At 46.0% G+C, this 13,550-nt stretch overlaps 1 protein-coding gene across 15 annotated transcripts in view; it reads left to right on the forward strand.

Annotated features, from left to right (window-relative positions):
• NEO1 (neogenin 1) overlaps positions 1 to 13,284 on the forward strand; it is a 235,864-nt gene extending 222,580 nt beyond the window's left edge. For 8 of the 15 annotated variants that reach the window (XM_027971564.2, XM_027971565.2, XM_027971566.2 and 5 more), the window contains 4 exons: positions 3,760 to 3,918; positions 7,674 to 7,937; positions 9,926 to 10,062; positions 10,747 to 13,284. In XM_027971564.2, the coding sequence (XP_027827365.1) occupies positions 3,760 to 3,918; positions 7,674 to 7,937; positions 9,926 to 10,062; positions 10,747 to 10,830 (644 nt within the window). In that variant the 3' untranslated portion in view covers positions 10,831 to 13,284. The remainder of the gene's footprint in view (positions 1 to 3,759; positions 3,919 to 7,673; positions 7,938 to 9,925; positions 10,063 to 10,746) is intronic. The other 7 variants (XM_027971570.2, XM_027971572.2, XM_060418924.1 and 4 more) reach the window with 1 other exon arrangement.
• The last annotated feature ends 266 nt before the right edge of the window (positions 13,285 to 13,550 follow it).

The following is a 13,550-nucleotide window of genomic DNA, read 5'->3' on the forward strand; positions in this document are numbered from 1 at the left end:
CTCTTTAAAAGTAGACCAGGTCTGTTCAGGAGAGATGGGGCGTCATTGCTCTAGGCTGGGGCTAAGCACAGCCAGGTATCACAGTGTTCCTTAGGCTTCCCGATACATGATCAGTGTTGATAGGCATTGCAGAATTTTTTTTAATCAATAGACTATATTTTAGAGGAGTTTCAGGGAGATAGCGTGGAGTTTCTGTTTTTATAGCAATGTTTTTCAACCTTGCTTGACCTGTGCCTCACTTTGATAAGCATAAAAGTTGCCCAGCCTCCTGTAGTATTTGAAACTCAATTATAACGATTAAAAACCAAAATGCAATGGGACGAACCAATTACATTTTACACTAGTGTTTCTTCTCCCTTGTTACTGTTTTCAAGATGAGGAAGCCTTTCAGATGAGCTGGCACAGTGGGGCTTCCAGCTGAGGGTCCTCTGAGCCATTCTAAAGAGATAGGCAGCCACCTGCCTACTAATACCAAATGCAAGTTTAAGAAACTATTTAATCTTGAAATTTGCTTTGGGCTGAACAGTAGGTTAGCAAACATTAATACTGTCAGTCATTGTGTTGGTTGCTCAGTTGTGTCTGACTCTTTGCAACCCCACAGACTTTAGCCCGCCAAGCTTCTCTGTCCGTGGGATTCTCCAGGCAAGGATACTGGAGTGGATTGCCATTCCCTTCTCCAGAGGATCTTCCTGACCCAGGGATCGAACCCTGGTCTCCTGCATTGCAGGCAGATTCTTTACCATTTGAGTGTCAGACCTAGATTTAAATCCTGAAAAATCACTTTTCAGTTTAACCTAAATGAGCTTTGGGATTTTTTATTCATTTCTTAAAAGATGTCCCATTTCAGGACTGTCAGCCATGTCTGTCCACAAGTGACAGAGATTTTAAGTTATCACAGATACCCTACACACAGAAGATGGCACTGTAAACTTGGAAACCAGGGGGATCCCTGAGGATGTCATGTCTGCACGCATGCTGTCACTTGCACAAGACTCTAAGAATCAGCCTTGGAAGAGTAAAGACTGATGTACTAATAGCTTATTTCTGCACAAAGTAGTTTTTGCTTAGGGTCCATGATAAGAAGAGGGGCCTGTACTTGGACATGTGCAAGGAAAACTGGTTTTCCTCTCATCAGACATGCCCTGGACAAGGTTTAGAAATGTCCAAACATTTTCAGGTTTAGAAATGTCCAAAAAGAGTGAAAGTGTTAGTCACTCAGTCATGTGCGACTCTTTGCGACCCCATGGACTGTAGTCTCCCAGGCTTCTCTGTCCATGGGATTTTCTAGGGAAGAATACTGGGGTGGGTTGCCATTTCTTTCTCCACGGGATCTTCCCAACCCAGGGATCGAACCCAGGTCACCCACATTGAAGGCAGATTCTTTACCATCTGAGTCACCAGGGAAACCTCTAAAAAGAGTAGATTAGTTCATTCTAGTTACTTTTGATTTATAAGAAGATGGTAGCTTGACTGCTTGATTGTTTTATATAAGGCTTTAGTTCTTGCCTGAACTGGCTTATTTTTAAAACTTGTAAAATTTGACTATCCCTCTTCCTAGATTTGTTACTTTTAAATATGTTACAGAGAAAAGATAAGCTGTACTAGTTGACAGCATTCTTGGTTTTTTTTTTTTTTTAATTTTCTTTTCTTTTCTTTTCTTGGTGGTGGGAAGGACTATGTATAAATATACAGTGTTATTTTATTTGTGCTCCAGCAGCTGAATGAGTGGATTCTTTAATTCAAGAATCTGATACCAAGTGCCCAGATATACTTAGGATCAGGCTTGAGATATGCTTTTCCCCACATGGCTTCAGTCTTTTTTTACAAGCCAGGATTCCCTGGAGGCTGCATCCCCCACCCACCTACCGTGGCTATAAATGTCTGAGCATGGCTGGGAATGGCTTAGTGGTGGTGGGATGAGGTTCCATCGAAGGCCTTGCACAGAAGCAGTGGATTCTGATTCAACTAATAGCTGGTGCTTGCCAGCTATATTCCAGACAGGCACTGTCACATTCTTTTATTTTTTTATTTACTTAATTTGGAAAAACTGACAAAGCCTTAACAAAAATCAGCTTTGTTTTACTTTTTGTGAGAGTCTCTATGCCTAAAACACTTTCAGGTTGCACTTCCTGGGTAAAAAGTCAGGCACCTTTCCCCCTCACCCTAGCCTTAATTGTGAAAAACACTGATTCTGAAACACCCCGCTTCTGAAAACTTCCTGTCTTCCATGGAGGAGATGCTGACTGCCCAGCTGCCCTGAGACCTATCCTCAGCCAGCTTTACCACGCTGTATTTTATCCCAGGGGACTGCCTCCACTCTCTGGGCCCTGAGAGCAGGGAAAGCCCCTGATTAGTTTCCCAGGCCTTGAGGCGGGGAGGCCCTGCTCCATGGTCCCTGGCTGGTTGTGCCACCTGCTTGCTTGAACGTGGTGAGGAGAATGCTGCAGAACAAAGGCCCTCTATTGTATTGCCTGGGATTTTCTTCACCTAAGTAATGTTGAGTGCCCCCCACCCCCAAAGATCAGGGAGTCTCTTGGTGACCTGACATTTTAATAGAATCCAAGGGCTAATTGAATTTTATCACAGAGTTTGTGAAGTCCTTGCTAAAGGGAAAGGGAGGGTGGGCAGGAAAGATCCCACTTGTTTCTGATCAGCCCTACTGTTTGCCTATTTCGGGACTCTAGAGCTGGTTATCTTGATGGCGGGCTGTAGTCCATGGAGTCGCAAGAGTCAGACATGACTTAGCAATTACACCACCACCACCACCATCTTGATGTTAAACTTTGTGCTTCCACAGCTACTCTAATGGAGTACCTAAGAAAAGTTTGTGCCTCAGCTGTGCTTCTGATTTTGTTTTTCCATCTCTGGGATCGATAAGGAAGCTCATTAAAGAAGCACTTTTTCTTCATAGAAAGTTCTATGTGGAATATCTATGTGAAAATGTGGATTCATTTGCTAAATTCAGTAAATTGAATTCCTTAGCCAGTGTGGGAAGGAAAGAGAGAATTTAGAAAAAAATCCATTTATATTTTAAAATGTGAGTAGATATGGCTAAGGTCCCAGACTAGAAGCAGGAAGAGATGGTGCCCTAGGCCAGCATTTCATGCTTCTAGTACTAGGTTGGACCTTAACAGTTCATTTCCATTTGCATTCCTTTTAAGATATGAAAACTGATTAAACAGTCACTTATTCATTCAACCTAAATACCTATTTCATGCTTCACTCAGCAAGTAAGAAAAGACAGAATGAATTAGGAATATACTCGAAGGAAAAGGGACTTCTATCTTTATAAGCAGAAGAAAAAAAATTATAGATACCGAATCCATCATTTGTTGGTTTATGGGTTTATACTTTGTGACATATTCAAGTAGGTATTTTTAATAACTCATGTAATCCATGTTTACTGTAGAAGAATTGGAAAATAGAGATAAACCAAAAGAAATTTTTAAAAAAATCTTCACCACTTTTCCCTACAAGATAATGTGTTAACATTTTAGTAAAAATTCTCAGGCTTTTTTCTTTCTGTGTATATATAGAGACAGACATATGCATAAGAGCGTGTTGATTTTTTTTAAAGACAAATGTAAAACCCATGGCAAATGGTCCAAACCCGTGGCTAATTGCCTAAGCTGCCACCAGAAAACCAGGGAATGGTGGTACTGCAGGGGCAGGGGGTGTGGGGTCACTGCTCTTGAACTGTGGTGTGTGTGTGTCTGTGCAAGCATGCTAAGCATTTCTCTGTCTTGTGTTCATTCACAGCTGTGATTAGTGCCCATCCCATCCATTCCCTCGATAACCCTCACCATCATTTCCACTCCAGCAGCCTCGCTTCTCCAGCTCGCAGTCATCTCTACCACCCGGGCAGCCCATGGCCCATTGGCACATCCATGTCCCTTTCAGACAGGGCCAATTCCACAGGTGAGAGATGAGGATGGAGCCCCAGGTTGAAAGCATTCTGAAAGAGTCGGCAAGCTGCCAGGGGGAGGACCTGCCCCACTTAGAAGGATTTGGAGTTTTTGTCAGTGTTATCTGTCTGTTGTATCATTTCTGTTATGGACTCAAGTTTTCTTCTGTAAAATTCACTTCATTTTTCTCCCAGAGTGTTCAGTGCTCAGGGCAAGGTGTCATTTTAGTAAGAAACAGCTCTAATCACACAGCCATGTCTTGTTCCATCAACTTGCATCTTAATTCCATCATATTTTCAGTTTGTTTAATCCTTCACTTTGAAAGGAAAATGTAATCTGGATGATTTTTAGACACTAGAAATTGCCTTTGCGTAATGGTGGGAGGGTACTTAGGGCAACCATAAGGGACTTCTAATGTGAGCTCTTAATTACATATATCTGCCAGGAACCAAAGTAAGAGCAACACCTGGGGGCAGCAGGGCCAGCAGCCACGTTGAAGTTTTGCAGATTCTAAACCTCAGGTTGCCTAGTGGAGTGAAATTAAAAAGGGCTCCCAAGCATGGATCATCTCTAAAAATAGATGGGACATTAGCCTAACAATTGCAGTGTATGTAAAGATACACAGTTCTAGACCACCGTGTCTCAGTTTGAAAATCTTAAGAAACAGCTTTATCAGTTTTAAAGTGCTAAAAAAAAAAAATTCTCATATACACAGTATACCCTTTTTCCATCATTTGAAACTTGAAACTTGTCTTTTAATAGTTACAGATGTTAGTAGTAGAGCTGAGTTTTGGTAGTTCTAGAAAATAAGGGAGTTTCATGTGAATCCCATTTTTAAAAGAACTTCAAAACTTCATGCTTAGAAGCTTGGGTTGCCAGTAACATCCCTTCCTCCTTTAAGTTTTGGTCAGTTATAAACATACGCAAAGCATCAGATGGAGATCCAAGCTTACTAAGACATGCCTGATAACTCCCAAAGTTATCTGCTCCCAAACCCTTACTTTGTCTGGAGAATGCTGCTTGAACTCATGTCTGAAATTGGCCTTTCCCTCCCTCCAGTCCAGGTGTGGGTTCCTGCCTTTAGGGAAAGACAGCCTGCAGGAGGCTGTATGGAGAACCAGACTCTGCCTCACAGACGTAATCTCAGAACAGAGCAAAAACAGCCCTCCAGACCTGCTCTTAGAAAGAGGTTTTTGTGTCCTGACTTTATTTCTCCATTTTTAAGGCAAAAAAATCTGCCCCACTGGAATATGAGCATACCTAAGTGTGTGGCAGGGTCTTCCCAATCAGGTCAGCCCCCTGCCTCCTCCCTCCTGGATGAGAAGGAGGTTGAAGTTTGACAGAAAGCGTAGAGTTTCCACCCACTCCTCACTCAAGGGGTCAGTGTCGATACAAGTTTGGTTCTGTATGTATTTAGGCAGAAAGCAGAAAGAGGAGAAAGTAATGATTTCCTCCACTAAAGGGTTCCTTGTTTTAATGACCAGAGAGGTTAAAAGAAGGTGAAACTCCTAATGGAGCCTCTGAAGATGGATCTGAAATGTGGAGCAGGTGTCTAGAGTGATCAGAGCTCTGCTCCTATTGTATTTCCCTATGTCTCTAGACCCTGCTGTTGCCTCAGCCCATCTTGGGCCAGGCCATCCTTGCCTAGAGGGCATTTTCTGTCTTTTCCTTGGACATTTGCTATGGTCACTACCGCCTGATGCAGAAAACGCACTTTCCACTTGTCCAGGTGCTCAGCCACTGTGCTCTTTGTGTCTTAGACAGCTCTGAGAGATCAGTCAGGAGGTAGAAATTCTAGTTACAGCATCGTTTCCCTCGTGAGCCGGGGGTGCTGCACAATTTCAGGGCACACCCTTCACAGAGAGTACAGCGCGCCATGCCCTCTGGAGGTGCACTGCACTCTGCTCCGCGTAGGCAGGCCTCTCCTCCTTTTGCACCTTTCCCGCCGTCTCTGGCCCTCGGAAGCTTATATGTCTAAGTGAGGCAGTGGAGGCAGCCGTGGTAGAGCTGTCCTAACATATCTGCCAGTACATGGTCAGGGCTAGAGCCTCATCCTTTCTCTCTCCTCATCCTTGTTACCCCCGCTAATCAACTTCCACCCAGCCCAGGATCACAGAGTGGGACCAGCAGCTCCCCAGGTGAGGTGATAGCTGACATGAGCAGGCAAGAGAAATGAGACCCTCAGCGCAGCCCTGGAAAGGACAAGAAGTGACCTAGGCCTGGGAGGTTAAGATAGCCAGGCTTTCACCACTCGGGGAGGGGGTATGAGTCCTTTATTGCTGGAACCCAAGGCCAGACCTTTGAGTAGCACTCTTGACCGCCATGGCCCGTCTCCCGAGAGCCCAAGGGAACAGATTCTTGGCTGCCTCAGCAACAAAGGCTGGGAGAGGTTGGGTTTCAGCAGGTTGCTCATGGATTACTACTTAAAAGGGTTAATTTTCCTTGATGAGGTTGAGGACTCTAGGCGTCAAAGGAGGTCTTCCTTCAGATTACCTGGTGTCCTCCAGGCCCCTCCTCAGGGTGGGGATGGTGGTCTGCACCAGCTCACACTGTGAAAAGCCTTCCTCATATGGTCGCCCTGGGAACTGGTGCTGCTTCTGCCCCTGCAGCATCGGGGACGTATGGACTGGGCTTGGAAGAGCAGGTAGTGTTCAGTGGATGGAGCCTGGGCTTGGGACTCAGGGGCCGGGATTCGGAATTCTGCCCATCAGTTCTGTGTCCTTGGGCCATGCTTAGGCTCCCAGCATCTGATGTGTTACTGTGAGGATTGGATGAGCTAATGAGTCTAAAGCACTTAGTGTGGTACCTAGCTCAGAGTAAGCACCTGGTAATCTACAAAGAAAAAAATCTTATCAATCATTCGAGCCCCGTGTTCAGCACTTTTTATTCATCTTTTTAATTAATCCTCAGTAAATTATGTGTTATTCTCCCTATTTTTGTAGGTGAAGAAACAGATTTGGTTACTGCCAGGTTCGCTCAGCTCATAGGAGATTAGGATTCAGGTCTATGTGACTCCAGAGCCAGTGCTTTTTCTATCCCAGCATGCTGCCTTCCAGAACAGCTCTGACGCCTCTTCACTTATTTTGAGCTTTTTGTCATGTTTTTCCTGAGCTGCCCCTTCTTCAGGCTGATACACCCCTGGTTTTTCTTCTGGACACCCAGACACCTCATGGCATTATCTTAAAGCCATTGGCAGACCTTTGGACTTTTTGGCTGTCCAGGCTGCACTTGAGCTGTGGGGCTCTGGCTCTGGGGAGGCTGTGCAGTTGCCAGAGGGGGTGTGGGGCCTGTGGCACGGCCTCTCCTTCAGGGACCACCAGGCCTCAGGGCAGAGCTGCTCCTTGTCAGGTACCCAGGTAGCCTTGGTGATGTGTTGTCTGTGAAAGGCTAGTCTCAGAGGCTGTCAATCAGTGAATAAAATTTTAAATTTTCTTGTTTACGTCTTAACAGACAACGTATCAGGAACCTTTATGTGTGTTCCATAGTGAGTACTGAGAAGAGCTTTAAATCTGTAAAATTGTGACCACTTAGCTGTATAGGTGAAAAAAGTTCAGCATCTGGTTGACAGATTCTGGGGGGACTCTGAAATTAGACCATTCTTACTTAGCCTTGGCAGTGGTGCCAATCTGTGTTCCCTTGAACTAGCATTGACCCAAAGTGCTTGTTGAACCAGTTTCAGGGGCCCTTAGAGGTAGGTAGCCAGAACCCCAGAATGTGCATATGTTCAGTGGTAAAATAAATGCTAACATTTAGACTTTCCTGCTGTAGAATCTGTTCGAAACACCCCCAGCACTGACACCATGCCAGCCTCCTCGTCTCAGACATGCTGTACCGATCACCAGGATCCTGAAGGTGCTACCAGCTCCTCTTACTTGGCCAGCTCCCAAGAGGAAGATTCGGGCCAGAGTCTCCCTACAGCCCACGTTCGCCCTTCCCACCCACTGAAGAGCTTTGCTGTGCCCGCAATCCCACCCCCCGGGCCTCCCACCTATGATCCAGCGTTGCCAAGCACACCGTTACTCTCCCAGCAAGGTGAGCAAGGACAGCAGCACCACTGGAGGGGCCCCATGGCTCTGGCTCAAGACACCAGTCGCCACGTCTTTGCAGAATAACAAAGCTAATGTCCTCCACGCCTGTCCTTATTCTCAGGGAGGAGATGGGCTCCTCCTTTGGGAACATACATAAACAAGAGAATAATTTGGCAGGGAGCAAAGGCTGACTTTCTGAAGTATGTTTGGTGTGCAGGATGCTTGGTGGTAGAATCCAGTGGTATGAGTGTGAACAACAGATCTGGGCCTCCCAGAACTGCCTCACTCCATAGGATTCCTGCCAGCTAGAGGATTAGGGAGTCCAAGACTTGGAAGCAAGGGAAAAACCAAGGCTGCAGAAATAACCCTGCAGAAGGGTTGTTAACTCTTTGAGTTCACACAGCTCAGCAAAGGTCCTCACCTCCTACCTCTTTCACATAAATTTCTCTCTTATGATGGTTTGTTTCAGAATAAGTCACTTGTCAAGCTTTTGGTCTTAGGACCCTTTTTAACTCTTAAAAGCTATTGAAGCTGCAAAAGAGCTTTTTCTTCACATGAGTTATACCTGTGATTATTCACTATATTAGAAATCAAAACAGATTTTAAAACTATTGTATTCATATAAAAATAGCTATAAATCTGTCATGTTGAGGTAAATAACACTTTTTCATGAGAAATAACTTTCAAAATAAAAATATAGTGAGAAGAGTAGCAGTCTTATATTTTTGCAGATCTCTTTAATTTCTGGCTTAATAGAAGACAGCCAGATTGTCATTACCTGCTTATGCATTTAATCCATTGCAGTGTGTTGTTTTGGTCAAAGAAAATCTGGCCTCACAGATATGTAGTTGGAGAGGAACAATTATTTATATAAACTTTTTAGACTGCTGTGAGTATTCTTCTTTGACACTACAGCAAAACTCAGCAAACTGTGATTTTTTATAGATTTGTTTGTCACATGGAATCCAAAACCATATAATTATTTGTACTCTGTCCTGTTAAATCCATCTATCCTGCACTTTGAATGCATGACACTAAACACCACATGTTGGTCATTTGGAAAGTATTGGTTCACTGAGTTATACAGATCCTCCAAATCTTGATACACTTTGTTAAATAGTATCTAAAAATCATTCATTAATATCATCGAAGTCTGTAAATATTGGGAAGCCCTCAAGCTCTTGGTAGCTGATACAAGTTTTTCAAAATTCTGATTTTTCACTTTAAACTTAAATTTTATCATTGGAAATAAATGCTGTCCATTGTCTTCCCTAAGGTGACTGACGGACTTCGTTCACTTTCTAGAAAATGTCTGCCAAATGCTCAAGTCTAGATAACCTGTTTGTGTGTCAGTCTTTCTTTGAACTGTTAATAACAGTGGTGTTTCGTAACGAAAGCGAAAGTTCAGCTCACAACTCAATTACAAGTGCCTTTATTGAAGACAGCCATCATGCTTTGGTGTGCAGTAGTATTTTACCTGCATTTCCATTTTAGAATATTTACAAGATTATGGATTGTAATCAATTCCATATCATAACTTTTTCTACATTAATTACACTGGCTGTGTTTTAAACTTGGCAAGTGTGCATGTTCGTGAATGACTTTACAGCGTGGTGCCAATACCTTAATCTGTGCTAAGGCTCCAGCAGTTTTTCCCACTACTGCTTTTGTACCACCAAAATGTGTCTCGGTGTTATTATGAAAAGAGTTTTGACCTCCCAGACATTTTGCGAAGGGCCCTGGAACCTCTACACTGAGAACCACTGGTCTAAGAGATGAGTTTTTAAAGCCAAGCGGGACATCTTCTCTGGCCTCTTGGATGCCCTGCTCTCTCCCCCTTCCACCCTGTTCCAGTCCCTTTTCAGAGCAGGAGCTCTGTGCTGGGTGTGTGTGCATCCCTCACCCTGAGCAGCATCTGGACCTCAGAAACCTTTATGAGGACCAGGAGAGCAGGCTCAGACACACCCCTGATGGTGCCCTTTCCCCCTGCAGCTCTGAATCATCACATCCATGCCGTGAAGACGGCCTCCATCGGGACTTTAGGAAGGAGCCGGCCTCCTATGCCAGTGGTGGTCCCCAGTGCCCCTGAAGTGCAGGAGACCACAAGGATGCTGGAAGACTCCGAGAGTGTGAGTTCCCATGTTGGCCCAGAGTGCGGGGTAGGCTCGCTCATTCCGCAGGCCAGCACTCACCTGCTCCCCTAAACCTGGGCTGTGCCGCAGGCTCGATCTGCTCGGATTAGCTTGTCACACCTGCCTTCCTTTCAATTCTGGCCTGTCTCTCTGATCCTCTTGTCTTGGTTCGAACCATACACATGTTCTTTTACCCCCCAGCCCCTGTTCATTTCCTGAGCAGGATGCAATAGAGGAAGTTGCCTGAGTGGTTGCTCTCAAAACAAAATCGATAGAGTCTCTCCTTGATCATTCACTCCCACATTCCAATAAATATGCCCTCCCTCTGCATTTCCTGGTACAGGACTCTCTTAGGAGGAGAGCTTGGAGCGCAGAGATCCAGGGGTCACACCAACTGTGTTGGCTCCCACAGAGACTAGAAGGGCAAACGGTGGGGCCCGTGAGGTCCTTGTGACCCTGGCAGCGCAGGCTGGAGGAAAGGCATTTTGCGATGGGAAGAGATGAGTGCTTGCAGGCTCGGGCGCATCCTGCAGCCTCTGACTCCCGGGCTGGCAGGGGCGTGGGTAGTCCAGGCTGCAGCAGTTTTCCACTCATCCCTCGACACTGTGACCTCTCTCCGTGGGCCCTACTTCTGGACGGCTGTTTGGGTCGTGCCCGGTAACAGCATTCTCTTTTCCGTAGAGCTATGAGCCAGATGAGCTGACCAAAGAGATGGCCCACCTGGAAGGACTGATGAAGGACCTGAACGCCATCACGACAGCGTGACCACCTTGACCGGGACGTGACTCCCGGCCCGAGTCTAGAAGTCTTGGGACTCAGCCTTGAAATCAAGGAGTTGTACAGAGCACCAGAGGACAGCACTTGAGAACACAGAGTCAGCAGGCCGCCCGGCCAGTGCCCCCGCGTGGGGCTGGCTCCAGGCCTGGCCACCTGCCTTCTCCCAGTCAGCCTGGAAGACGCCCGTGTGGAGGCAGCTTCCCTTTGCCTGCCGATACCCTGCAGGACTGGGCACCGTGGGCCAGAATGTTGTGTCCAGGGAAGAGGCAAGAAGTGCAACCTATGTTTCACTTGGTGGGCAGGCCGTGTCTTCATGCTGCGACGGCATCGCCTTTATGGAGTGTAGACATTGGCATTTCTGTACAATTTTATTTGTGTTCTATTTTATTTTACCTTCAAAAGAAAAACACTATCAAAACCAAGGAAGTCCGTGGTGTTCTCCACAAGTGGTTGACATTTGACTACTTGTTTGAATTATGTATGGAAAGTCATTGACAGTGTGGGTTGTTCCAGGGGTTGGTTTGTTTTTGTTTTTATTTTTGATTCTGAGTCATTGCATCCTCTACCAGCTGTTAATCCATCACTTTGAAGGGGGGAGGAAATACTGCATTGCTGTTTGTAAGCTTTTTATTATTTTTTTATAATTATTAAAGGCCTGACTTTCTCCTCTCATCACTGTGAGATTACAGATCTATCTGAATGAAATGTAACATTGAAAGGACTTGTTTGTTGGTTTCTGTGCAGTTTCAGTATTGGGGTGGGGGCGGGCAGGGAGGGTTGGGAATCGGAAATGGAGGGGCTGCTGAGACCCTGTGAATGTTTCAGTCATTGTACTTTCTTCCAGAAGCCTGCAGAGAACGGAAGCATCTTCTTTATTGTCCTGGCATGTCCATCTCTATTGTCACTAAGTTGCAACTGGAGTTTCATTTGGATCTAGTTAAAAAAGGTTCTTCTGTGCAATAGGTGGGTTCAAGGATGTAGCTGCCCTGGCATCTTGGTAATATCCGGATAATAACAGCCACGCTGAGGAGTCAGACGTCGTATTACAGGAGTGACGAAGGTCAGGGCTCAAGCCTGGCACGTTCCTAGGAAATCAGAGAAGAGGGTGGACCCGCTGTCCTGCTGTTAACCCTCTGACTTGGGGGAAGTTAAGGTGGGGATTTTGTTCCCACACAAGACTCCTTGCCTCTCCCTAGTTCTAGTTCCTGTCCTCGGTCAGTCCAGCCCTCATTTCTATGTCTCGGAGCCCGTGTGGAGACAGCGTTAGCAAGAACGGAGCAGCAGGGGCTGCAGCACCAGCGAGGCTCCCAGTTCTTTCTGAACACTGCCCCATAAGTAGCAGGGACCAGGAGAGCGCTCCCCCGCCACCACTCTCCCAGCAGCTCAGCTAAGCCCCTGATTCGAACAGGGCAGCAGGAGGTCTCTGAGGGGCTCTGAGAGACCAGCCATACAAGGAACCTTTGGCTTTTACAGGTGGTTCTCGTGTGCTTCTTCTTTAAAAGGAAAGAAGCTGAGTTTGTTTTATATATTAAGAATATATTAAGAAAAAATACAGGACTGACCCTCAGGCATCTTCCCTGACACCCCAGCAAATCCTAGAAGAGAGTGTGCAAGGCAGGTGGACCTGTGGTTTGGTAGTCAAGAGCTATCATCTCAGTGGCTGAGACCAGCAGGGGGCGCCCAGCCCCACTTGCCTTTCTACATAGGGGATTCCCCCCATTTAGGTCTCATTGCTCACTGGCTCTTCCAGGAGAGAAACTCTCTGTTTTTTGACTGGGGGCAATGGAAAGAGCAGTGCTGGGCCTCCTGCTGCCCTGCTAGCTGGTCATGGAGGATAGTGCCGGGCAGGATTCTGGAAATCCAGTGCACTTCAGCTGATCCTGCAAAGAGCACCCTGGACACCAGGAGCGCTAGATTCCCCAGAAACTGTCTTACCTTTTGCCCAAAGAGACATGCTCGGTATTCGGGGCATTCCCTCCCATGAACCCTGATACTTCTGTTACCTCAGGGCCTTGGTACCTGCATACTGCCACAGAACTGGGCCGGGGGGAGGGACCTATTTTTAAATAAATAACTGTTCAAAGTTGGGGGATTTTTTTAAAAGTAAGAAATAGGAAAGCTATTCTGTATTGCACCTTTTCACAATTTAATACATTTTCTTACATTTTCCTGTGATTTTTGAAATTAAACCATTGTGTGTCTTGTCATGTCCTAGTTGAGCTGCTGGCCAGCAGCTTCCTTCAGGAAGATTTGGAACACACGTGTCTGTTGCCTTGTTGCCTGCTGGAGGGGGGCCTGGAGGGCTGCTGGGAACTAGTTTCTGTACACACTTGTTTGGCCTTTTCTGTAGTTGATGCTGTAAACTCTATGGCTTTTTGAAAAACAGTTTCATGTTTTTATTTAGTATTGGACATCCAATACACTTTTTTTAATTCAATCAAACTGTGGTCTGGACAAAGAGTTATTTTCCTTTTTCCTTAGGGAAACAGAACTTGCGGGGGTGGGGAATCCCATTTCCCAGCCTCAAGTGGACACCATTGCCCTCGTCACCATAAAGGCTGGAGTGCTAAGAGGCACACAGGGTGGTGCGCCGGGGGAAGCTAGGTGGTGGCCCAGGGGTCCACCAGCCCCAGAGATGAGTCCTGTTCCCACCCCCGTTATTCCCCGGCAGGGACTGAGAGTCTGAGGGATTGAAGGCCACACCTGTC

This window comes from Ovis aries, chromosome 7, assembly GCF_016772045.2.
Source record: "Ovis aries strain OAR_USU_Benz2616 breed Rambouillet chromosome 7, ARS-UI_Ramb_v3.0, whole genome shotgun sequence".
NCBI lineage: Eukaryota > Metazoa > Chordata > Mammalia > Artiodactyla > Bovidae > Ovis > Ovis aries.